Below are 25,094 nucleotides of genomic sequence, written 5' to 3' on the forward strand. Positions count from 1 at the left end.
TTTTTTTTCAGTGAGTGCATATGTTTCTGGGACTTGGGCAACATGTGGTGGTCTTTTTGTCTGGGACTCTTGAGTCGGTCTTGCAGCTGAAGAAAGCATGGAAATTATTTCAGCGATGTGAAATGGGGGCACGAGTTGTGAGCTCTCAAAATGATTGCTCTCTCAATGGGGTTAATTTCTGAACAGGGGATGGGTGGGATCATCTGTTGAATTTTTTGTAATTATCTTTAAACATGTGTGGGAATATATGAATACAGAACTTTTTATATGCCGTTTCGACTTTACTTTAGAGTGAGTAGGGTTGACGAGAAAAAAAGCTATTGTCTTTCAGTTTTATGTAGATTGTTCCTCTAATGCCTTTGCTTAAGTTATTCAAAATTTGAACAAATATCTGTTATTATTTAAATTTTATTTATTCGAATGATCAAAAATGTGTGATCTTACCAATTAAAATTCCGGGTTCCATATTCGTATTAATCCTATGTTCGCTTAATCCCAATAGCGAATCGGTTTCGTTCGATAAAAGTTAAAATCACAAGGCAAACATAAATCCAATGTATGCTTTTCAAGGTCGTATCGAATTGAAATTTAAGATCTCGTTGAATCACATGGAGCACAAGTCGCGCTATTTACTTTGATTTGATTGATACGATTCGGGGAATGGCAACTGATATCACCACATTCCCTTTTTAACCACTTTCGCACCTTTTGTTTTGTTTACCGCTTCGTTTCGTAATAATTCGCGCTAATTGCTAAACAGCAAAGGTGTGCCGTCAAGAAATTCTATAAAATTAAATAAAAATTGCCGAAAATCAGTTGACACCTATGTATCTTTGTTTTTTTTCTGGACGTTTGTGTTGATTTTCCCACAAGAAAAAAATAAATAGCATTTGCGCATGCGCAAAGGCAAAAATAAACAAAGGAAAGCGTGGAGAAGAGCGGGAGTCACGAAACTACCGTTAGCGTTTTCGTCTGCTTTTAATGAGTTTTCTTGTTTGTTTGCCTGCACATTTGTAAGTTTAACAAGCTGCGTTGTTTACCCATTTGATTGTTTTATTTATTTTTTGCCTTTTCTTTATCAATTTCTTGTAAGATACCACAATTCACACAGGTGGCGTTCTCTCGATCTCACTCTCCCTTGCTCTCTCTAAAAAACAAACACCGGTTAACGGGGAACGTTGGAAATTGCCGGAGCAGGCGGCATAAAAAGCGAAAACCAGAAATGAAACGAGTGGCAAGCGGAACAGACAACAGTTTTGTTGTTGCAACCGTGGGTAATTTGTGAGTCAAAGAATCAAGAATGTGTGTATGCGTGTGTTTGTTGAAAAAACGTTAAAAGCACCTAAAAACTCATCAGAAACCCAAGGCAAAACCTTTACTTTGGCTAACTTATTGCTACTTGCTTCACTTTTTGCTGTAATCCCTAGGAACATAATATAATTTTTGCACTTTTATTTAAACAATTTGTAGCACAATCGCACACACACATGCACAAATACACCTTGAACTTGCGTCAGCTTCTTATGCTTTTTATTATCTTTTCCGTTCGCTGGTCACTTTCTTAGCACTATTCAATTAAACGGCTTTTTTGGGCTTTAGATTAGATCACACACTTAAGCAGCAACTTTTTGACTTTTATTCGCCGCTTCTTTTGTTAATTCGGTTTTGTCGGCTAAAAACGACGGCGCGCAGTTAAAAACCAAACTACATAACGTTTTTCCGGCCCGTCTTAGCACTCCGAAGTCCAAAAGCGATCTGATTGGAAAAATTACAAAGACTCCAATATCTCTCTCCCGTTTCCCTCTCTACTACAGCCATGGACAGCTAAATAGCATGACTCAGACTAGTGCTCTGTCAGGTATGGATATATATTTTGCTGATGAGTCAAATTGTGATTGTTTGTTTAATCGTTTGATTCTTTAAGATCTAAGCTGACATAATCAAATAAGAACAACAAAGCAAAAACAAAATGAAGTAAAATAATGTGTAGCACTTTTGGATAAGCATATATATTGAAAATATTGGAGTTCTATTTGAGGCTTGTTAAAAATAAAATAAATTTGATTTTTCATAGACCATTTGTGCTATTTATCTGTCCATGACTGTAAGCGATGATCGGGTTGGAACGGGGCTGGCCAACTGGGAGAGCAAGAGGAAGAGAGCGACCAAGCGCGCCTTAAAACGTTTCAATTTCAACTGTTGCGCTCAGAGAGAAATAGAGAGCGGATGAGAGTCTATTGGAATTCAATTGAAATCGAATCGGAATTAATTCAAGGGCTGAGAACAGTGGACCAAATCCAGTTTGTTTTGTAAAAAGCTTATGAATTGGCAACAGGGGTATGTATATCTATTGCAAATTTACATATTCATATTTTCATGAAATGTTAAAAACAATCGAAGGTCAGAACTTTTTGGAAGTTTATCAACTGAGCATGCATTGTAATAAGCTTCTTTCCGCATTTTCCTCCAAAACCCTTTCAAACTTTTTCGGCTAGAGCTGTACTCGAAATCAAGCTCAAAAATTAAATTTTCCGGACAAAAAGCCAGAGCACCACTTTCCAAGCTGAGAAAATGTCCCTAAATCGCGGCTGTAGGGTTTTCCTACGGACGATTCCGCAACAGATTTTCCGGCGCGGCCAGGCGGACTACGGCAAAACGATTTGCAACCTGAAGATCAACAAGGACACCAAGGTCTTGGTGCAAGGATTTACTGGAAAGCAGGCCACTTTCCACTCGGAGGAGTCCATAAAGTATGGGACCAACATCGTGGGCGGTGTGAATCCAAAAAAGGGTGGTTCGCAGCATCTGAATAAGCCAGTTTTCAAGTCCGTTGCCGAGGCGGTTGAGAAGGTAAAACCCGATGCCACGGTTATCTTCATTCCGCCGCCATCCGCCGCCGAAGGAATTTGCTCGGCCATCGAGAGCGAAATCGGTTTGATTGTGGCCATCACCGAGGGAATTCCGCAGGTGGATATGGTGCGGATAAGTCAGATGCTGAAATGCCAGGAGAAGTCCCGCCTGTTGGGACCCAACTGCCCGGGAATCATTTCCCCCGATCAATGCAAGATCGGGATAATGCCGGGCGATATCCACAAGCGGGGAATGGTGGGCATAGTCTCGCGATCGGGAACCCTGACCTACGAATCCGTTCAGCAGACAACCCAAGTCGGTCTGGGCCAGGCTCTTTGCGTCGGTCTTGGCGGGGATCCCTTCAACGGAACCAACTTTATAGACGCCCTAAAGATCTTTCTCGCCGACAAGGAAATCAAGGGCATAGTAATGATCGGGGAGATCGGGGGCTCCGCCGAGGAGGAGGCTGCCGAGTACCTCAAGGAGCACAACACCGGATGCGAGGCTAAGCCCATCGTTGGTTTCATCGCTGGTCAGACCGCTCCGCCGGGTCGTCGAATGGGGCACGCCGGCGCCATCATTGCGGGCGGCAAGGGGGCGGCCAAGGACAAGATCGCCGCCCTCGAGAAGGTTGGCGTGCGCGTAGCCGCCAATCCCTGTCATCTGGGCACCACGCTCCGCGAGGAGATGGTCCGATTGAAAATAGTGGCCAAGTGCCCGGACGAGAAGCAGGCCCAGGGTGGCAAGAAGTAGGATTTGGAAAAGAAAGTTAATGCTCCAATAAATAACATTCAATGTTTTTAAACATATGAATATTATATTTGTTTTAAATATTTTTGAAAGGAAAGCCTAAGAATAAACACATAAATAATTGCTAATAACGAATCATGTTATATGCTCGTTGTATTGTTAAGATTGCTAAGGGATACGCGTCATAATAAAACCTCAAGAAAATATCCACGTACGCTTTAAGCTTTATTCTTTCTCTTTTTCGTATGCAGAAGTTTTGCCCGCAGTGGCATTTTATCAAGAGACCATATCAAAAAAGTTACGCTTTTTAAAGCCTATAACAAACACAAGATAAGCGAGAAATAATTTGGGCACGGTCGAGACAGAAAACCAGACTCACCCATTGTCTTCACGCGGAATTCTTCGTAGTCCATAAGCGGAGGAGTTTCGGCTCCTCGGACGGTGTCCAGAAAGTCCTCCTCGCTATAAACGGAGTCGTAGTCGCTGGGATCATGCATTATAAGGTTTGTTTATGTTTATCCAAACTTAATTAGTTCACGTTAAGGCACTCAACACTATTGCATACTCTTGGGCAGCAAGAAAAAGTCATGGGAATTTTCGCTTTCTGAAATTATGTTTTAAAAAAAGACAGGGGCGGGGTTGCTTAGATGCAATCAATGGAAAAGCTAATTGCGGAAACACTTGAGGGGCTTATGGCACCCGGAGCCATAGATAATGGAGGATCGAGAACGGAGGGCACCGACAACCACATGCGCTTCCAATTTAAACACGACTAAGGTGAGCCGAGGGTTTCTGTCGCCGTGCTGCCTTCTCAGCTAATCAAGAGCAAATACTACGAAGGCTATCAAAAACAACAAACAAATCTACAGGCTGATTAGAATATCAAGTAGTAGAACAAGTAGGAATTCTTTAGAGGAGCCTTCGGACTACAGGATACCCCTCAAACTTATCTGTTGTTCTGCAAAAGATATTTTTACAAGCTTTTAAAGAACACATTGGGAATTATAACATCATAGAGGCTTTTTACCGAAGAATATTATCAAAATGTACATTGAAATAAACAAAAAAAACTACTTTTTGTAATATAATTCCTTCAACCTATCATACCCATCTAATCTTGAAGAGTGCCGGGTATAAAAACATACGCTTTTATTTGCACTGAGAGCTCGTGCTATCTCCGCTCCCACTCTCCCTGGGCGAAAGTAATTAGAGGGGAGTTCCAGATGACTGCGAGTGCAAGCGAGACGCAAGAATACCTTATCGCTCGTGTATAACTTGGACTCAGATAGCTTACGACTGTCGTCCGCCTGGAATTCCTTCAATTAATTATTGCATTAGGAGTGATAGCTGCGCATTATAAATGTTAGGGTATAAAGTTGAAAAAAAAGTTAACTTGAACTTTAACGAAAAACAACTTGGCGAAAGGTAATCGATTAAGATTTGAATTATATTTAATCTGTACTTACTTTGTTTTATTTCCCAGGTAACGATATGTATTCAAATATCAAAACAAAAAGTCCAGTTATATCAACACCCTTTCCCCTTAAATAAAACACACTTCATCTTTTCGTTTTTAAAACAGCACACCAAAGAAATAGCATCATTGGAATGTTAAAAATTTTATTTTAATTTCTTTTCGCTTCTTTCTGTTTTGGTTTTCTGCAATTCTAATTGTAATGCATTTACACATAGATTTGTTTTGGTTGTAGTGTGATTTTCTTCATAAAACCCGAATTTATCAATTGTATTTAATTCAAACTTCAATTATTTTTTTTGTTTGTTTGATTTTTGAAGAGCAATTTTTCTCTTGTTGCTGGAGTATTTTGCTTGCTACGTTTTTAGTAACTGATATGTTTCGTTTACTCGTTTCATTTAACTATATTTCAACTATTTTTGTGTATTTTGTTTCTGGTGGTTCTGGTTTTCAATCTTTTAAGCAACCTAAATAAAATATGTTAAACAATTATAAAACTAGGTCAACTTTGAATTAAATTTAACAAGCTTGTTTTTTTATTAAAATTTGTTTTGCATTGCAAAATTGTTTCAGCGTTTTAAGAGTTCAATGGGTCAGTTTTGGTTTTAAAGCCCTGAAACAAGTAACAATTATTTCAAATGGAATTCAATCAAAAACAACAAAATAAAACAAATATAAAATTAAATATTTTTAATAAAATTACCTTTGGTGTGTCTTTCTTAATTAGATTTTATATAATTTTCTTAACGTTATATAATTTCAACTCCTTCCTCGTCTTCATATTTGATATGTTTTGTTAATTGATATGTTGCATATATTTCGTGTTTCATAGATTTTTGTGTCTTTGTAACTTTTGCAGTTTTGTTTCTTTCTTAGCAAGAGATCTGCTGATATGTATGCGATATAAGTTTATGGCTTATAATTAGAAAATGTGTTTGTTTTGTATATAGCATTTGTATATTAAAACTTTAAAAAATATTCACAAGGAAAAAAACTTTTTTTTGTAGGTTTTTTCAATTTTTTGTAGACACTAAATAATTTAAAATTTACAGGCGATGATGTTTTAATAAAACCCAAAAAACAAAATATCACTTTGTAGATTTTATATTTAGGGTTCGGTTTATCCATTACATTTGCATCAATTATGGAATAAGTAGTTTGTCTCCTTTATTTACACGGGGCATTTCTTCACCTTCTTATCATTATCATATACATATATTTATATATATATATATATAGTTCAATGGATCTGCTCTTTATCTTTCATTTAATATTACTCTTGACTTGTTCAAGTTTCTTTCGAATTATGGTATATTTGTATTTTTAATAGACGACTATTTAGTTAAAATTATTTAATTTTGTTATATAAATAAACAATTATAGTTTACTGTTGCTGTAGTTTTCGTATAATCTATCAGCTAATTCAAGGTACTTATAACTCCATTAATTTTGTGGCATAATCTAAAGAAATTTCCTTCAACGTTGGGTTATCTTACTTTCCCATTTAGTGCTTTTAGTTACTTGTCACGCTATCTGGTCAACAATCCGTGCTCCTTTGAAAAAAGTTTGAATTAGAGAACTCTTAGACTAGGTTGTAAGATGTTTTTAGTGTTTTGAGAGACAATTTCTGGTTCTGCTCATATGATATTTCAAATCGTTTGGGTCAGTTTTATGTCCTTTGGCAATCAAAATTGTCGCTCAAAACGTGAGAATCTCATTTTGGTTACAGTTGCTTTTGTGTGTTTTTTCTTCTAAGAAATATATATATTGAAATTTGAGTAAAGTTGTGTGTATTATTTTCAAATTAAGATTAGGTTTATAGTTGTTTCTTTTGAATATATAACTTGGGTTCCCCCATTAATATTTATTTAGACACACAAATCGTTCCGTGAATTATGCAACTCAAAACCAATAGTTTTACTGCTGCACAGTAGCTCGACATCGTTTTTTAGTTCCTATGATAACGTGAGTTTAGTTTACTAATAATTTATTGTTAAATTTGAAACATTGAAGTTTTTCATTTATTGGGAACAACAATAGCTGCAGGGCTTTCGCTACATTTACTGACTAGAACTAAACAATTATTCCATAGTTTTAATATCGTATATAAATAGTAGACGGTTATCGAAAGAAAATAAGTGTACTGGGTTAGTACGAAAGAAATTGGTTGGAAGGTTCTTTACTGATAGCCTCGGTTTCGGATTTGCATACATTGTTTTTGTAGGGACTTTAGTAGTGAATACCATAAGTGACGGATCAAAGAAGCCTTGAAACACTTTACATATACATCAATAAAAATACTCAATAAATGTATACATATATATGCTTCAGAAAAAGTTCGATATATAAACATTGATATATAATCTCTTTTTATTTTAACCTTTTGTCATTTTTATATTTTGCCAAACGATCCTGCTTCCACATTTTATTTTCTAGTTCTTATGAATTTTTTCTGCAATGTTCTGAAGTTTGCGCATAGATTTTCTCAAAATAAATGTATAGATCGCGATAGAAACGCAACACATAATGAAAGTCTAAGAAAGAGCGCAGAAAGTTGGGAGAAAGCTTAAGATTTGTTTTTCGGTAGTTGGCAGCCGAGTTTTTTTTTATCGAAATTGGCTTGCTCATGCATATGAATATATTTTGTTCGCGCCTTTACTTTTTTTGTAGCTTTTTCGTGGTCTTTTGCAATTTTTTTGTTTTTGGTTTGCTTGATTTTTGTTTTTATATAAAAGTGTTTTGAAAAAGAAAATAAATCAAATTAACAATTGTTTAAAAAGGTTTTGGAAAGCAAAATTATACCCAAAAATAGAGTTTGAGAAAACATCTTTTGGCTGAAATGGACTGGGTTGTGTTTGAGTTTTGTTGGCGGACGATGAGTGTAGGAACGTGTTTATCTGTGGGTACTTCGCATTCAATAATTGTAATTATCGTAGGGCGTTCCCAAATACGAATAGAAATTAGGATTGATGGGCTGTGCGTGTGCGTAATAAAATCCAGAAGCCGGATCTGGCGCTACTCAGTCGAGGAAGCCGGTGTTGACAAGCTTCTCCAAGAAGAACTTCACATCGCCCAGCTCCGAGTCCTTGATGCCCAGCGACTTCAGCATGCCGAGATCACCGTTCTCCACCGCCATGAAAACCGAGCGCAAGTGTTCCAAGTCCGATCTGGAAAATAAGATGGGAAACCAAGGCGAATTAGCCGGTTTAATTTTCAACTCGCTCGTGATTAATGACAAAACTTAAATAAAGTTTTCTTGGCAAACGACTTAAGCCTTGGGGATGTGTAAAAAGAGGGCAGCCATCTGCAGTCTCTAAATGGTATTTAGCTTGGAATAGTTCTTTGGGTCAAAAGCGTGCTACCGTGGGATATTTTATAAATACAATACTGTTATTTGTAATAATTTTATGGTAATCAACACATTTTATTTAAGCTTTTGGCTGTAAATTTTTGTTTTCAGGGTTAATGCATAACATTTGCAGAAACATGTGAAAGGCAGAAAATATTAAAAACTGGTCATAATTTGTAAAAAAAATAGTAAAGCATATATTATCTCTTTTGAATTAAAAAAAAATTTATTAAAAATCACTAATAAGGTAAATTTTATTTTCCGAAGATTCTTTTTTTGTAACACCAAATAACAAAAATTTGTACAATTTTCTTTATTGTTTAACTCAAATACCGCTTTACCTTTTCTTTAGTTTTATAACTTTTAGCCCACAGTTAACTTAAATAATGAGAAAAACCCCACAAACGCACTCACGCACACAGAAACAACCCACATGGACACACACACAGATAACAAGTTTCAGCTTTTCTGTGGCGGGTCTCAAATTATACGCTTTGCTTAATTAATCCCTGCAGGTAACGTGCGGCTGTTGCTGCCTTTGCTATTGTTGCTTTTGTTATTGTTTTTGTGGCCGGTGTCCTGGGGTGTCCTTTGACCCCAACCCACTAAGTTTGCTCTTTTCTGTACCCACATATTTTGCTGCTTGTTGCGGCGGCTAGATAAACTTCATTATCATCAGCATAATTAGTAAAGTGAGTGGTCTCGATGCACAGAAACTATAAATTACTGTTAAATGTTTTAAATTTTAAAGAAATAAATAACAAATTTCAGACAAACCTAATTGTTATTATTAAATGTTTAGAGGATAAATAATATCTAAAAACAAAGTGTTTTTTAGAAATTTTATTTCGTTAAAAAATGGTTTTTAAAGTTTTGTTTTAAAGCTGTTGAAACTTTACAAAGGGTAACGCATTGCAACTTCGGCTTGACAAAAATTTTATAGCTTAACTGAAAGTTAAAAAACAATATAAACGTATAGAAGCTCGCCGAAATTTCTTTTCGTGCTGGTGAGATGGAAAAGCAAGAGTGCGAATACACATTAATAACATTTGTGCGTGTCTTGTGGTTCGAGTACATCCATTCAATTCCACCGCGCCTCTTCCTCCCCGAAGTTCTCGGATATAGACTTAAGCTGGGTGGAGTGACATTATGACACTTGGGCGATTAATTGCCTTGATGAAATTGTGTAAATTTCCAGCGCAGCCAGACAAACGAAACCCTCTTATATTTCATTCAGCCCCTTATTTCACTGGCTTTTTTTGTGTCTTGCTAATTTATCAACATGTGCGTGAAGGAAAATATTTTCGTGTCCTTTTGTCTGGCTCACAGTTTTGAGATCCTTGTGCCCGCCTGCATGGCCCACAGTTTTATGATTATTATTATTGCCACTCCAACTCACCTTGCAGCCCCAATTGTGTGGTAGTTTTTGTTGTACTAATTTAATGAAAATTTTTCTTTCATGTTTTGGCCTCTCTCTCTCGATGTTGATATTTGGGCATCTCCCTCGTTTGTGTTCGTGTTTAGCTTGTTGTTATTTTTGTTAATTAAAATTTTGGCTTTTGTTTATCTTGGAAATTGTAGCATGAGGCTGGTAGGAAAAGAGCCTGAAGTATAACGTAATTAAGACAGCTGGAAAAACACATGTTAGGACCTAACAAAGCGTAATCGACAGGGTAAAGGCTTAAGTCTGGTATTTTGGACCGCTTTAATTACTAGCGTTCAACTGATTCTAAAAACATTATTATTTGGCAGTAAAAATCCCAAAAAGGATGACTATTAAAAAGGATAGTCGACCCAATTACTAACAATGTACCATTTCTCATTTTTACAACTTTTGTTATTATGTTTCCAAGTTTTGCTTCAAATAAATTACTGAATAAACTCTGCTACGAACTGTCCGCTCCGGTTTTCCCATTTCATTATTAAATTCATTAGTCATAGGCAAATATTTTGTTTGCTTAGGACAAGCCAAGCAAACAATATGAAAAACACAGAAGCCATAAAGAAGCTCTGCATAAAATAAAACCGAGAAAGGGGATAGGAATATGATAAACATGAACAAGATATGCTTTTTAAAATTTTGTGACATTTTGTGTGCATGATGTTTGTGTGGTCTTCTTAAGCCCTGCAAGTAATATTTTTACAGCAGCCACAAAAATAGCAGAGCACTGAAAAGGGATTCGAACCACGAACACAGCCAGATGCAAAAGATAATTCATGGGACAAGGACAAGGACATCGGTTGGCCTCTGGACTTCCACTATATAGTTTCTTTCAAATAAAAGGATTCCCCCACAAAGGAAAAATAGCCTGGGGCTGCGCACAGTTTCTTAAAGAGCTTCCATTATTTATATAACACAGAGCAGCTTAGAACCTGGCTAAAATTATGTTTCAAGCTCGAAAAGCAGCTGACAAAAAGGGGAAATAATTTTGCTTTAGGGTTCTGTGGGGCAGCCAAGCAACTAACTCAAGCACAGAAATTGCACCCAAGGGCACTTCACTGAAAAAAATATAACATATTTTTATTACATAAATATGTAAGAAAATCTAACTTAATTTTGCATTGATATTCAAGTATTTTTCGCATACGGAAATAACAGATAAGTTCTCGAAACAGGATTGGTATTTGAAACTTGAATATTTTAGTGTCTTTCGTATACCATAATTGCAATATTTTGTTAAAAATTACAATTCCGTTTATCTTGTGGTGATTCATATTAAAATTTTATTTAGAAAAGTATAGATAGAATATATATGGATTATCCCACTTTGAATTACTATGAATTTTGTACGATGGGTAATATGTTTACTTTGTTTTTCAGTGCATAAGCCCCAAAACATTTTCGGCTGCTGTTTAGGTTTGAATAGTTTGGGAAACAGGTACTCACCTCATTAAATGAAGGGCAGCGCCAAAGTCCTCAATCGTTTGCGACTCACTCAAAGCGATGGCGACCTTCTCCACACCGCCCAGAGGTGAAAGGGCATCACGTGCCTTACTGCCGAAAAGTTTCTCCAGGTAATTGGGTCCGTGCGAGGCGATCAGGCTCTGGAGGAAGGATGCGGTCTCTTCGACCGGCGGCCGTTTGGCTGCAATTAATAAAACAAACAACATGTTTATCGGCTGCAATTATACAACGTTTTTGGTGAGAAGAATACAGCCCTGCAAAAGTAATTAATTAACTATTGAATACCTTGATTGCTATCAGCTTAATGCATTCGCAGTCATAATTTATTCCCATTTAAATTGATTTTGTTCATTAAGCCGACAAACAATTCGGAATCAATATTCCACTGCTGATTAATAAATGAAAAAACATTTCTACTTACAAGTCATTAAAACTGAATTTACCCGCCAACATATTTATTAAGGTATTAATTTATATTATTACTGTCTGACAATTTCCTAGGCATTAATATTAATAGTGAACTGGTTGCTTTTCCCCATTTCAGATTCAACCTCAAACGCACGCGTGCATATAAAATAAGTCCTTCCTCGAGAATGAATTATTTAGGGGGTGAAGCGTCCTGCGAGATTTGTTATTTTTGGTCAATGGCAAAGCTTTTAAATATTTAGAGGACAAAAAAAAACCCGTGTACTTAAAACCAAAAACAGTGAAAAACTTTTATTAGAGTTTCTCTTTGTTTGTTTTTTAGATTGTAGTTAGTTGTTCATCGTAGTTTCTCGTGGGAAATGAACTGAAATGAATGTAACGCGGATTTAAATGTAGCAAGGATATCAAAGGATTTAAATTTACTATGAGGCAACATCTGAGTTTATTGAATTATCAGTTTTGTTGCAATGTATCCGAATTCATTATTCTGACAGTGTACATTTCATGGGAAACTACAGGTTTGAGTGCTTAAATTAAAGACAGGTTTGGAATATAATTCGATGGCTTTAAAATGTTTAAACGAAAAAATCTTTATTGTAAAAGGGACAATTGTTTTTTTTTTAAGTTCTTTAAAATGCGTGAGGCTTTAGAGTATACATTTTCGGGTTTCGTTTAAATTGGATGTGTTTTTTGGATTACACCCCTTTTATATTTTTTTCTTCGAAGCACTTTCTCAGCATAAAGGAATATATATTTTTCATTTCGTTTTCGTGCTCCTGTTGAATTCGTTTTTCACCATTTATTCACATTTCTTTCCCTTTCTTCCTTTGTGTTTATTTGAGTTTTTCTTCGGCTCCGGCAAACATTTATGGGTCAGTCAGTAAGTCAGTCAGTCAGTGTTCCAGTCAGTCATTCAGTCAGTCGGCCAGGTGGTCCAACAGTCAGCTAGTCAGTCACCCAAGTCAGTCATGCAAAAAGGGCAGACTTAACGGCACTTGGCGTCGCTTTTTTAACCCACTGACTGCACTTGTTAACCCATGGGTGCACCATCCAGCTCACATATGCTGGAATTCTTAATGGCTGCAAGGACACGTATCCTGGACGGGTCTCATACTCGATGTGTGTGTGTTGATACAGTTACTGACTGTATTTGTTATGCAAATGGCGACGTTTGCAAGCCATTCCTCCTTCCATTTTTCTTTTTTTTTCGTACCCTGTAGTTATAAGGTGATTGCGTGTAGTTTGTTTAATTGTCATCAAGATTAATGTGCACAATTAGCATTAAATTAATTCGCTAATAAAAATTATTATGAAATGGAAAGCTGTTTCTGTCCGAAACTCGTTTAAAATAAAACTCACTTAATGAAATAGGTGTATTTTATTTCACTTTATTAAAATTAAGATTAACATACGAATTTCGGATGAATACATTGTTTGTTTTATTGAGTCGTCTTTAAACTCTGTTCATGATGAAAATTCTTATGAAAAAACCGATAATTTTGTATAAAAGAGGAGTTGACCCTTTGTTAAAGTTGATATTAACACTTAAATATTTAATGAAAACCTTTTACTATCATGAATTTTTATATCTGCTGGAAAAACTTTTCGAGTTCAAAAGTTCAGTAACAACTCAGACCTTTAACATTAAATTCCAGCCTGCTTTTGCACTTCCTAGAAATATTGGGTATGCTCTAATCGAAACTGCTGGGACCATTTTCTTTACATTGCCCGGGGAGTCGTCTACATGAGCTTCAGTGCCTCCATGTATTGTGTGCTTCGCTCGGGGGACTGAACCCAATTGGTGGGAGGGAAGGGAGGAGGGGGAATGGGAAATGGGGAATGGGGGTTTATGGGAGTTGGGATTGTCGCCTGTTGTTTGCCTTTAACTTGTTACATATTCCGGACGATGTATATCAGCAGTTTAGATAAAGTCTACGTGGCGATTCCTACCCAGTGTGGGTTAACATTTTTTAAACTTTCTCCACTGCCTTTGGCCAATAAAATGTATGCAAAATTATGTTAATTTCCCAAGGGTATTCGAGTGCAGCGTGTGAAAAGTTTTTCAAACGCTGTACATTGCAATTTAACTCTTTTTTCTTCAACGTTCCCTTTTTTAAAAGCCAATGAGGGTATGAAAAAGATCCTGAACAACCTTAATTTGCATGCATGAAAAACATATTATGAATGGACGAAGTTTAAAATGAATATGTTGAAGGCACATCACTGTGTAAAGTTACTTTAAAAGAAATCAATTTTAAGTTTAGTATGGCATACTTCTTAAATTAAAAAACCTTTTTGCTGCCTTTGGTATAATTGTTTATATAAAAAGCGCAATAATTTCTATCAATAAAGAAGTAGTTATTTAGGACATTGTGAAAAGATTATAAGTCCTAATAATTAAGTAAGCAGTGGCCCAAACAAAAACTCGAGCATCAGCATTCGTTTAGTCTTTCAACTGTTGCCTAGCTGCCAAACCAAGGATACTGGGAGGACAAAAGCGGAGAATGTGGCGATAATAACGAGAAACTGGGCGAATAATTTATCAAGGACCGCCGAGGTTGAAGCAATAACTTTCGCCAGCGCCAAAGCAGCCGACACTTCCTAAATGATTTCATTGTCGAAAAATAGTTTTTTTTTCCCCGACCTGAACAATGGCGGAAAACCGGCGAAAATTTATGCTATTGTGCCTGGAACAGGGAAAGAAGAAGATAAGGGAAAGGAAAATTTGGAAATGGAAAGTGGAAGTGGGCGAAATTGGGTGGGGGAGGTGTGGTGTTGGCTTGTATCTCAACTTTCAGGCAAGTGAATTGCTGGCAATTAGCAGCAACAATTTGCTGTTTGGCCTCGAGTTTCGCATTTCCCGCTTTCGGTTGCCTCAGCGGGTGGAAATCTTCCCTGCCCCCAACATGGTAAAGTTTTCCGGCCAATTTGTTCTGCCTTTTCTTTGCCTGTATGGGTAACGAATTTTATAACTTATTACGATTTTTTTGTTATATATAATTTATGTCGTAATTAGGGAAACTATAAAAACTTTAACTGTCATTACTCATCCTCCCTTTTATAGAATTTCTTATCCTTTTTTAATGTAAAGTGTCGTGAACCGAGTGTGAATTTAAATTACATGTTTAATTGCTTTTCAAATTTAGGCAATTACTTTTGTGATTGCAATTAATTTTCCCTGCCCTAGGCCAGCTACTATAAGACAATATAATTGATTGCGAAAACTAGAAAATAATTAAATTACCCAAAGTGTTAGTCCTTTCTGAGAGTTTATTTAAATTGTGAATAAATATGCTTGACTGTCGTCACCTATTACACGGTTATTTTAATTAATTTTACTTTTACAAAAATACTAATACAATTATACCACATTATTTATTTTTAAAAGCCGCTTCATAAATATTTAATACACGAAACCTTAAAAAGATTTATCGATCAACTTTTGTTCACCATTTTGACGAGGAGCTCATTTTCGTTGCACTTAAAACTTTGCGCAAAAAAGCATAGTTGACGGACAATGAAAAAGCGGAGAAAGTTCTAAGATTTTGTTGAAAAACTTGGATGCATCTTGCTCTAATTTGATTAGGTGGCAGTGAGCCCAGGAAAGTATGCTAGAATGAGACACGACCTAGACAAAGTTTTTTTTTTCCGCTTTTGGGGAAAAAATCATTTTTGACCGTGACTTATAATCGCAGTATATTTCAAGTTGGGTCTGACTCATTTCCTAAAATTTCCTGTTGAAGGTAATTTTCGCAGACCTTCCCTCTTGTGAAACTTGCACTTTCTAGCAGGAGCAGAGCAAAGCTTACCAAGGGGAATTATTGATGGCCAAACGCTGTGCATTCAATTAGAAGCCAAGCTGAAATGGCAATCACAACTCTTTGCTTGTTGGTAACATGACTTACCCGCCGTACACAGCCGCATATCCTCATCGTATCCGTCAGAGCAATCTGGTGCACCGTCGCATAAATATTGGATGGAAATGCAATTACCATCGCCGGGACACTTGAATGGCTCGTACGGATGACAGGCTTCTGCAAACGGAATTGAAAAATATGTCTGTTATTTGGCGGACTTGTTAAATATTTTAAATATAATCTATATCAATAGCTTTAATCCGGTATTTAATGGCGTTGAAAAACATTTAAGAATTTTCCAAAAAGCCAGTCTACAAATATTATGATTTTGCTTACAATCGATAAGCGGATTTGCTTGCCATAATATTCGTGTATTTATTTATTTTTTTTGTTTATTTTACGCAATGGTTTAGTTCAGATCAATGGTTATGCTGGCTTTATTTGTTTGCCCAGATTTTACGTAAATAAATTGTTGCAGAAATATATCTCTATGCAAACCACAGGTTATTTATTATCACTAATCTAGGACCATGGTAGCTTGTGTAATTATAACAACTTCTTTGCTAAGCATTTTTTAAAAATTGATGTCATGTTTTTTTGCAAAAGATTTTGCATACAGATAAACTAACTTTTTTAACTTTGGTTAATGGAAAACTAATTAATAACTATGTTAAAAACAACATTAAACAGGAAATTCAATTAAATTTACAAACAAACAATGGCTAAAACCAAATAAAAAAGACAAAAATAATAAAAAATATCACGAAAATGTTATCTGACAATTAAGCAAATTAATTTGCTTTCATGCTGTTTATTGTTTACATTTTCCCCAGCACCATTTTCACTGTTCATAAAAGGGCGTTAAGAAAGCTTTCAGTTTTATGGAGGGTGTACAAAAACGGAAAGGATAAGGGTATGATGATGGTTTCCCATCAGAGGGAAATATCAACACCCAAAAGGAGCGAACAAAAGGCGGAGCAAGTTAATTGAATTTATTGTTTCTGCTTGTGCCAAAACTCAACATATTTCATACAATTTGTTTTTACTTTTTGTGAGGCTGAATTTGCCGGCTTTTTTATATTATTTTTTCCTGCTTGCGAACGTCTCCTTTCTGGCAGAGGCAAATTGGTTTTATGAGACTGAGTAAAGTAGAAGCAAAGCATTTTTGAAAAAAACAATATTCATTTTCCGACGGCATTTTCCACGGCTGGCAAATGTAGATTAAATCCCCACCGCAAACAGAAACTTGGCTTTTCGGCTTTTATTTTATGGTTGCTACAAATACGGTAAGCATTCAAATATTAAGTCTCTTTTGGCTGAGCACAAAGTTGGATTTAATATTCTGCCACAGGAAATTATCTTGCTGCCAAACTTCTGTGCTGATACTTGACATATTTTTCTATTAAAGTTTCGCTGAAGTTTTCCTCTTTCCTGTTTTTTTTGTCTAGTTTGTATTATCCTTTTTTGTGTCTAACTTTTTGAGGAAAACTAGAAATAAGCAGAAGAGAACCGAGTTAAGTATCATTGCAGAAATATGATGAACAATTTTTTTTCACAGATTTTTTTAAAGGCCCTTATCCTGTCACCTTGGCCACTGTAAAGGTGAAAGAACCTGACTGGCATTACACATACGCCCTGTGGCACGCGCGAGACAAGTTAATTTCGTGTGATTCATTATGTTTGGGTTAATGTCAAAAAAATTGGAATTTATGTGCTCGGCACCACTAATTGACAGGCAGAGGGATCCAATATTTATGCCCTGCCCCCTGGCAATCCCTCCAAAATCAGTTCAAAGCATGTAACTCAGTGCGAAGAGTGTTTCGCTTTATTGAGCGTGTTGTGTTCAGATTGAAAAGGTCAAATGAGCCAAAGGGTTGGTCTGGCCTTTAACCGGTCTTCCCTTCTTTGGTTTCCTCCCTTGGAATATGTCCAAGCTGGCCCTTACTTTCGCACTTAAAGTTGGCTTTTATGTGGTATAAAAAGGACAACTTTTGTACTTTGTTGTGGCACTGAAAGCGTTTGTTTTCTCCTTTATTTTGTTGTCGGTTTTAGTTTATCCCGTCCACTTTCTCGTTTTATACGGCAATTGATTACCATTTGAATACTTTATTATTTTTAATGCCTTTTCGGTTTACGATTTTACGTGATTGCTTGAATGCGAATGGCTAACCAAACTTTTCGTGGAAATGCTGCTTGAATATTTTATACAATTTGAGAATGTAATAAAAAGAAGGTATGTTGTTGTTTTTGTATATAAATCTTTGAGATTTTCTTCTCTCAATCTTAGAGCTTTTTTCAAATTCCATTTTATGTTCTAAATTCAGGTGCGGCTTTTAAGCTTAAGATTGAAAGTGATTTTAATTTATTAAATGCATAAAAAGGGAACGCAAAACAGTATGCTATATTAAGGCGAAACAACTTTCTTTTCCCCTTTACTTATTGTTAGCATTATAAAGACGCTTTGCACATGTTTAAAAGCACGAGCTCATAAACTCTCGCTTACCAGACGACCACAAAATGCGGCCTGTGCAGGCTGATATTAATTTTCGAAAATCAATGAGGCGGGGCCACGACTCCTTCGTGTGCTACACACATAATGAATGTTGCAAGAGTGTCATAAATATGAAGTCAGCACGCAGAACACTGCGCCCCATGGGTTTTAGCAACTCAGACGTTGCTTCTCCAGCTCCCTACCCGAAAAAGAAGAAAAATAATAAGCGTATACAAGGCAAACCAGTGTTAAATGAAGCGTAAAGCTTCTGGCCACACACAATGTTGTTTTCGCCTGACAATGTCCAAAAAAGCCAGAAACCAGAAACTCGTACAGCATTTTGCTAAGCGCTGCACGTGACACCAGGAAATATTCGTTCACTCGGCTTTTGTTGCTGTCCCCTTATGGAATAATCTTAACTCTCCGGCACTGTGGCCATAAAAGGGTGTAATAACACTGTGCAACAAAATTGTGAGTCGTCGCTGCCGAGCTTGTTTTTTATGTGCAACTTTGAGCGAAATACGACACTTAAAGGGACAAAACGCCTTAAAATAATAATATTGTGGATGCCATAAAAAGATAGTGAAATACATTTTTTATGGCTGCAAAAATTTTAAAACCACATACGAATTAAATGTTTAAAATCAGTATTGTATACTTTGTTAAACAAAATATTTTAATGAGCTTAGACAAGTATATATTTAGTAAGAATTGAAGCTTTGTTCTGCTTATTTAATTAATTTCTAAATTCAGGCCTCAGTATTGTTACCCAGTGTTTTCCCTTAACACAGACATCCTGGCAGTTAACAGAATTTTAGTTTTCATGTGTCAATTTGCGAGCAGCAAAGGCAGCGGCATCAGGCGGTGTTGTCACGCATGGCGTATACGCAATATTACACAGTTATAGCTCTTGACTGGGGTTTGTTGTATCTGCTGCTCCTCCATAGAGTCTGTATGCTTCGTAGCTTCTTCGGCTGCCAATTGCAGTTCACCTGACCCACGCAATTGCCTGGGCGTATCTCAGTCGAGGGTTGGCTCCTGCTTATGGCCGATGGGCAATATCTGTCCAAACAAATGGGTAGTTGGTGGTCGGGGAGAGGGAAGAAACTCAAGTTTCGGCACGGCTTCGATACACTGACAGCTGCCAGCTTATAAGCGGCCAAGAAACCAAGTTAGAGTCAACTGGTAACAAGGTACAGTTATGACCAAGAGTTAACTTTAATGGGAGGAGAAACTTCCGACTGCTTGCCTTTTGCGGTGGCCTTTAATTGGGGAAGTCTGACATGGGAATCATTAAAATGGGTACTGTACTTCGGGGGGTTATTTAATCCTGGGAAAGTAAGTGAAAATGGCAAAACTGGAGTTCTTGCAATAATCTCAATAAAGAGATTCGTATCATGAACTAAGGTATGAAAGTGGATTTCGAGAGAAGTAGCAGCAAAACAATGGTCATAATAAAACAATTTTTAATAATATATTTTACTACACAAAGATGTATTAAAGGTGCAGAATTTAAGTTTCATATGAAATGGAATCTTAGCATTTAATATTTTATCCATAGTGGCAACATGTTGGGAATTCTTACTCAAGACAATACCAAACTTCCTTTACCTTTCCCTGTTCTTTAAACACAAACATTTCTAAGCCATAATTAAGCTTTGCATATGCCAACCGCAGAGTGACTAACCAAAGTTACCAACTAAGGGGAGCTCCAACCGCACTACACGACAGCGTGTGGGGAAATAAACAAAGGGAACGGCACAAAATGACGTATACGCAATATCAACTAAATAATTGCACACACCCTTGGCCAACGTCGTAGCGCACTAATGAAAATTACTTTCCTTGGCTGGTGGCTGTTGGCTGTGTTTGGTTTGTCGCTTTGTTGGCTGGTTTGGCTTGGCTGAAAACCAGCACTCTAGTGCAGTGGCAAGAACAATTGTTGGCCAAGAACAGCAGCAGAAACTAATTGTTTTGCTTATAAATTAGCACATTTGTATGCAATGGCACGCACACAGCAAACAGAACTCTGACGTAATTTATTAGTGCCACACTATGGGTATATATCCGACCGATTCCTGGCCCTCGAGGACATGCATCTCGGCGTCGCTTCGATTTTCTCGCCGCTGTTACGGTTACGGCCACGTTTACGCTTCAGGCCAACTGAGTGTGAGATATGGCCCTGGCTTGGCATTATTGTCTACGAATGTGTTCTGGCTCGAATGGCAGCTGAATGACAAATAGTTGGGATGGAAGACCGGAGCAATCGGTTGAGCAAAGAAATCGCTAAGAACAATAAACTGCAACAAATAACAGAAGAGTTGATAAAACCATAAATATAAAGAATTGTTGATTTTTGAAAAAAATATATATAAGAACTTGTATTTTCTGCTTTAAATAAATCATTTTTATCTTGTTATCAAGAGTTTAAGAAACCACTCAATATTTTTCTTATATTAAATATAAAAACATTTAACCTTGACAACACATTAAATAACTTTAAAAGATGTCAAATTTAAACGTTTTTGGCAGTTCATAAATGTAACTAAAATAATTATTTAAGTAAAATAACTCATTTCACCCACTTAACACCGAATACCTAACTATTTTAATATTTTAACATTCTTAAACCTTAAAAGCTTAGTTGCCAGAACATGTAAAAACCCTCTCTGAAATATTAATTAGCTACACCCATTAGTCTGCTTAGGCTAATTGCACTCGGCCAATTGCATAAACACAAATATACGTACGAGTATATGCAGACCCAAAAGCAACTTGGAATGAAAGAGGAGAAGTTGACGGAGGATGAAGCTTAATTAATTGCATGATAAGGAAGATGTCTGCTCGCAAAGCAAATTTAATTAATTTTATTAAATCACCCACAGATGACGTTGTTCACACACACTTACGTTCACACTCACGCACTTCAACTCTTTCATTATTTACGTGACTGGTATTTTAAAGTAATAACCAAGATGTCATGTCTGCATTTTTGATTGACCTGTCATGTCTGAATTTTTAATTTAAATTAGAAACGAAATGTCGATTACTATTTTAAACGATTTAAGCAAAGGTCGGAATAAATTTCAAGGCTACCTATAGTCGTTGTTCTATCAATAAAGTTGTACTGTCGAAAGCCAATCAATATTGCTTTTACAAAAAAAGAATATATAAATTCAGGTAGACGATTTATCTTTCTGAACACCAATTCAACCCAACCGTGAAAAACTTTTACCATTTGTTGATCTAACTAAAAGCACACCAGAAACGAAAAATCAGAGTCGTTAAAAACAACACTCTAAAATAAACCCAGTGCCAACCAAGCTTATGACTCTCCAAAGTCTGCCGTAAACTTTTCACTATTATTGGCCAATAAGGCAGAAAAAATACGTCGAATGGATGAATGCAAAAACAAATGCGCTTTCCATAACGGAAACGCCTTTGTTAAAGTGTGGAAAACGCCCACAGGAAAAAAACCATGTGCGAAAAGAAAATTTACAATCACAAAAGCACGGATTTTCTTTTTGTTTTCTAATGGATACGGGTGCGGGAAACTAATGCAATTCGTTCCATTTAGAGGACTTAGGCGTGCCCGGGTGAATTTGATTTTTGTACGCAAATTTGTTGACGGGAAATGAAGCGGAAATGGGAGCACATAGTTAAGGTGCAGAGCCCTTTCTTAACATGCGGAAATTTAATGGCCCAAAGCGTTACAACCAGCTTGTTAGCAGAAAAGCAAACGAAGGTTACTGGTTCTACTTTATTCTGCGTAACGAAGTGAAACTTGATTAACTACGATGTGAAATACTTTTTAGAGATAGCTGATTTGGATAAGAAATTTGCATTTCCGAGTGAGAGGTTGAACAATTTAAAAAATGGTTAATAGTTGCGTTCTAGGTTGTTAATAGTTAAGATATTGAGCTCTTTATTGTTCAATTAACCTACATATTATTCTTGTCCAAACTTGTTTACTAATTTATACAATTATATTGTATTATTTTATGATAAATTTTCAGGAAATTGTAACTTTGTTGTTGTTGTTTTTCTCTTAATTATGAAAAATATATATGGATTATATTATAAGCTTTTAAACCAGGGGAAAAGCACACAACTTTCCAAATTAATTAAGAATTTAAATTGTTAATTCTGAAATGTTGTATTTATCTTACCAACTAAAACAAAAACTCAACACCGAAACCGGTTTTCATCAGCAGTTTTGTGCTGCGAAAAAAATTGCGTTCAATTTTTGTGTTATTTCTGCAGAGCCAACTGAACTTGTGGACAGACAGAGCCACGTCATTAAACTAAAATAAGCTAAAACGAGAGACTGTCTGTCCCTACCCCTGCCCCTGTCATTGCCCCTGGAGCCCCCTTGCCCCTAAATAAAACCACCACTCGACTAAAAATATATTCACAAAATGGCTGAAATGTCTGAAATATCTGAAATGACTGTGGCTGCACTTCACGCAATCAAACTGAATGCCAGGCCAACAATTGTCATTTGGCTGGCGTGTGGAGAACCGCGAACCCACCGACCCCAAATGAGTTCTTCACATAGATACAAATATATATCTGCCAGATACATTCGCCACCAGTCAAAGTTCGCATTAGAAGCATGGCACCCAACGAGCCAACGAGCCAGCGAGCCAGAATGGAAATAATTTCGTGCAAACAAATGCCATGCGAATGGAATCCAACAAAGCGTAGTGCAAACTTGGAATTTAAAAGCGAGCAAAAACGAACAAACGAACAAACAAAAACAAAATAAAGGCGCCACTGACACTATTACTAGAATGGAACGAAAGCATTTCACATGATCCTAATCGCTATTTGGATGTTTGTTTGTCTGTTTACTTTCACCATTCCCCAACCAAAACTGTCACGGGATGTTCACTGCAATTAAAGTTTATCGGTTTGGGGTACTATTGATTCGAATAAAAATAATAAAAAAGAAAATCCAATTAAAATTTTAACGTGAATCAGTCTATGATTATTATAACTTTTGTAATTGTAATGAGAACCATTTCACATATGATGAAAATGGCTAAGCAATTATTTAAAATAGGTTAGTAATCAATAAGTTTTTTTACAAATTTTTAATCAAGGAATATTTAAATAACTTGGAGATTCAATTTTAAAACAAAACGTACTTTAAATACTTTTTAGCTTATTCCTTTAAAGTACATAAATTAAAATGACTTTAAGACAACATGATCCTAAAACTAGTCAACTGAACTGGAATTAAAATGTGTCCACAACTACTCAATTCCAGATCATTTAACACCCAAATCAAGTGGTTTGTGGTGCCATTAAATTCCTGGCTAACAACTTTACGTGCAAGTGCCGTGTCGCAGGCAATTATCAAATGTCACAGTCAGCGGCTAAAGTCAACTGCAGCAATAAATACGGGTGTTGGTGTGACTCTATCTTAATCTGTGGATTGTAACGATATCCTACAGTTGTCAGCGGACGAAGCCTTGACCCAAATGTGCGAATGGCCACTGCCAATGTCAACGGCAATGACTGCGAAATCGTCAACGGGAAGTCATTAAATTGATGGAATTTCCGGTTCCGTCTTTGGCTTTCATTCCCTCTCCTACACATTGACAGATGGTGTGCGAATAAAGGAAGAATTATTAATGTTTATGCACTCACGTGTTAATGACACTGACGATTCTCAGATTCTTACTTTCTTTTGAAACGGTAATTGAATTACTGAGTTTGCACTTCGGTCATAAAAGAAGAGTTATTGGAGATTGGCTCATGGCTTCTGCGAGCTCTAAAATTGATTGCCCACTTAATTGTCATTTGATTTTATGGCCAGTACGATTGCGGATGAGTCAGAAAAACACTTGATTTTCACTTCCGTTTTCGTGCCTGGTGAACCTTGACCCACTGGCGGTTCTCATAAGTATATATAGCTGCAAAGACAAAGGCTTTTTGCCTTACAAGTGTTTTGAATAAAATTCTTCGCTTAAAAATGCAAATGTCAAGCCCTAAATAGGTCCAAGGTCCTGCTGCCTTGCCTTTGCTTGTCCTGGCTGACACATTTTCGCATTCTCTCTTGTTAATTGCAACGAAGGACCTTGCACTTCGTACTGCGACCCACACGTAGGGCAGGAAAAATGTTGAAATAATTACCACTTGAGTTGCTGCCGGCTGAGAAATATGACAATTACGCCAACGCAGGACATTTTGTCCCCAATGGCGGTCAGTCGCACGCTTGAGCCAAGTTTTCACCGCCATTCTGCTTGCATTTCCCCGCCTTTTCTTCTATTTAATCCGCATTTTTCCCCCACAGAGCGACTCAAGCAATTGAATGGGTTTAGTACATTTAAGCGCTTAACTTTTCACCCCAACTGGGAGGGTTTTCATTTAACAAACAAGTTCGGTTCGTAGGGTTTTATAATGGGAAATTGGTGGACTATTCGCCACCCCAAAAGTTAAAGTTTAAGGGAAACCAACAAGGGCCAATTATGATATGCATATAAGCGAGGGCAAGTCCGTAACTATTATAAGTTTGCTTTTAAAGTTTACACACATTAAAAAGTTAAATGAGTTTCGCTTATTAATATTTCTTGAAAATATTTACTTAATAATTTTATTTAGCACTAAAGATACTTGAATATAAAAATCATAATAATAATTACATTATATTAAAATAACAAAACACCAGCTTTTCTAAAAGTTAAAATAATTAAATCATTAATTACATGAATGTGATACCGATAGCTTCGTTCAAGAGAATCCCACTCATTTTTTTGTGTCTTTTCCACACTCAATCAAATTGATCTGAGTTTCCAACAACTGTAGTATCGAAATGTCAAGACATTAGCGAACAGGCCACAAAATTAATTCACCCTAATCGAGGCGAATGTTTGGCCAAGTTCAAGACTGCCAACGCTTCTTCTAAATTAGTCCTAATATGCGGCACGTTACGGAAGTACAAATTACTCGTTTGCTGCAGGATATTGTATACAAGTTGCTGTAAC

At 36.6% G+C, this 25,094-nt stretch overlaps 3 protein-coding genes across 16 annotated transcripts in view; 1 reads left to right on the forward strand and 2 right to left on the reverse strand.

The window, feature by feature from the left end:
* Nucleotides 1–4,196, reverse strand: part of LOC108101043 (dystrophin) — a 145,651-nt gene extending 141,455 nt beyond the window's left edge. For 3 of the 14 annotated variants that reach the window (XR_001772036.2, XM_017205216.2, XM_017205214.2), the window contains exon 1: nt 3,980–4,192. Coding sequence is in view for 7 of the 14 variants with exons in the window: in XM_017205216.2 (XP_017060705.1) it covers nt 3,980–4,097 (118 nt within the window). In the remaining 7 variants the exon portion in view is untranslated. Of the gene's footprint in view, nt 1–444; nt 1,275–1,613; nt 1,742–3,979 lie in introns of those variants that run through there. The other 11 variants (XR_001772030.2, XM_017205212.2, XR_001772032.2 and 8 more) reach the window with 8 other exon arrangements.
* Nucleotides 2,447–3,659, forward strand: LOC108101046 (succinate--CoA ligase [ADP/GDP-forming] subunit alpha, mitochondrial). Its single transcript, XM_017205224.2, has one exon. It carries the CDS (start codon nt 2,572–2,574, stop codon nt 3,601–3,603), a length of 1,032 nt encoding a protein of 343 aa, XP_017060713.1. The 5' UTR covers nt 2,447–2,571; the 3' UTR covers nt 3,604–3,659.
* A 968-nt stretch (nt 4,197–5,164) lies between the features above and the next one.
* The window catches only part of LOC108101102 (IDLSRF-like peptide), a 35,214-nt gene continuing 15,284 nt past the window's right edge, over nt 5,165–25,094 (reverse strand). Inside the window, exons 2-4 of the mRNA XM_017205312.2 lie at nt 15,660–15,788; nt 11,311–11,509; nt 5,165–8,241 (exon numbers count right to left, since the gene is read on the reverse strand). Of these exons, the coding sequence (XP_017060801.1) occupies nt 8,094–8,241; nt 11,311–11,509; nt 15,660–15,788 (476 nt within the window). The 3' untranslated portion in view covers nt 5,165–8,093. The remainder of the gene's footprint in view (nt 8,242–11,310; nt 11,510–15,659; nt 15,789–25,094) is intronic.

This window comes from Drosophila ficusphila, unplaced genomic scaffold, assembly GCF_018152265.1.
Source record: "Drosophila ficusphila isolate 14025-0441.05 unplaced genomic scaffold, ASM1815226v1 contig_791, whole genome shotgun sequence".
Taxonomy (NCBI): domain Eukaryota; kingdom Metazoa; phylum Arthropoda; class Insecta; order Diptera; family Drosophilidae; genus Drosophila; species Drosophila ficusphila.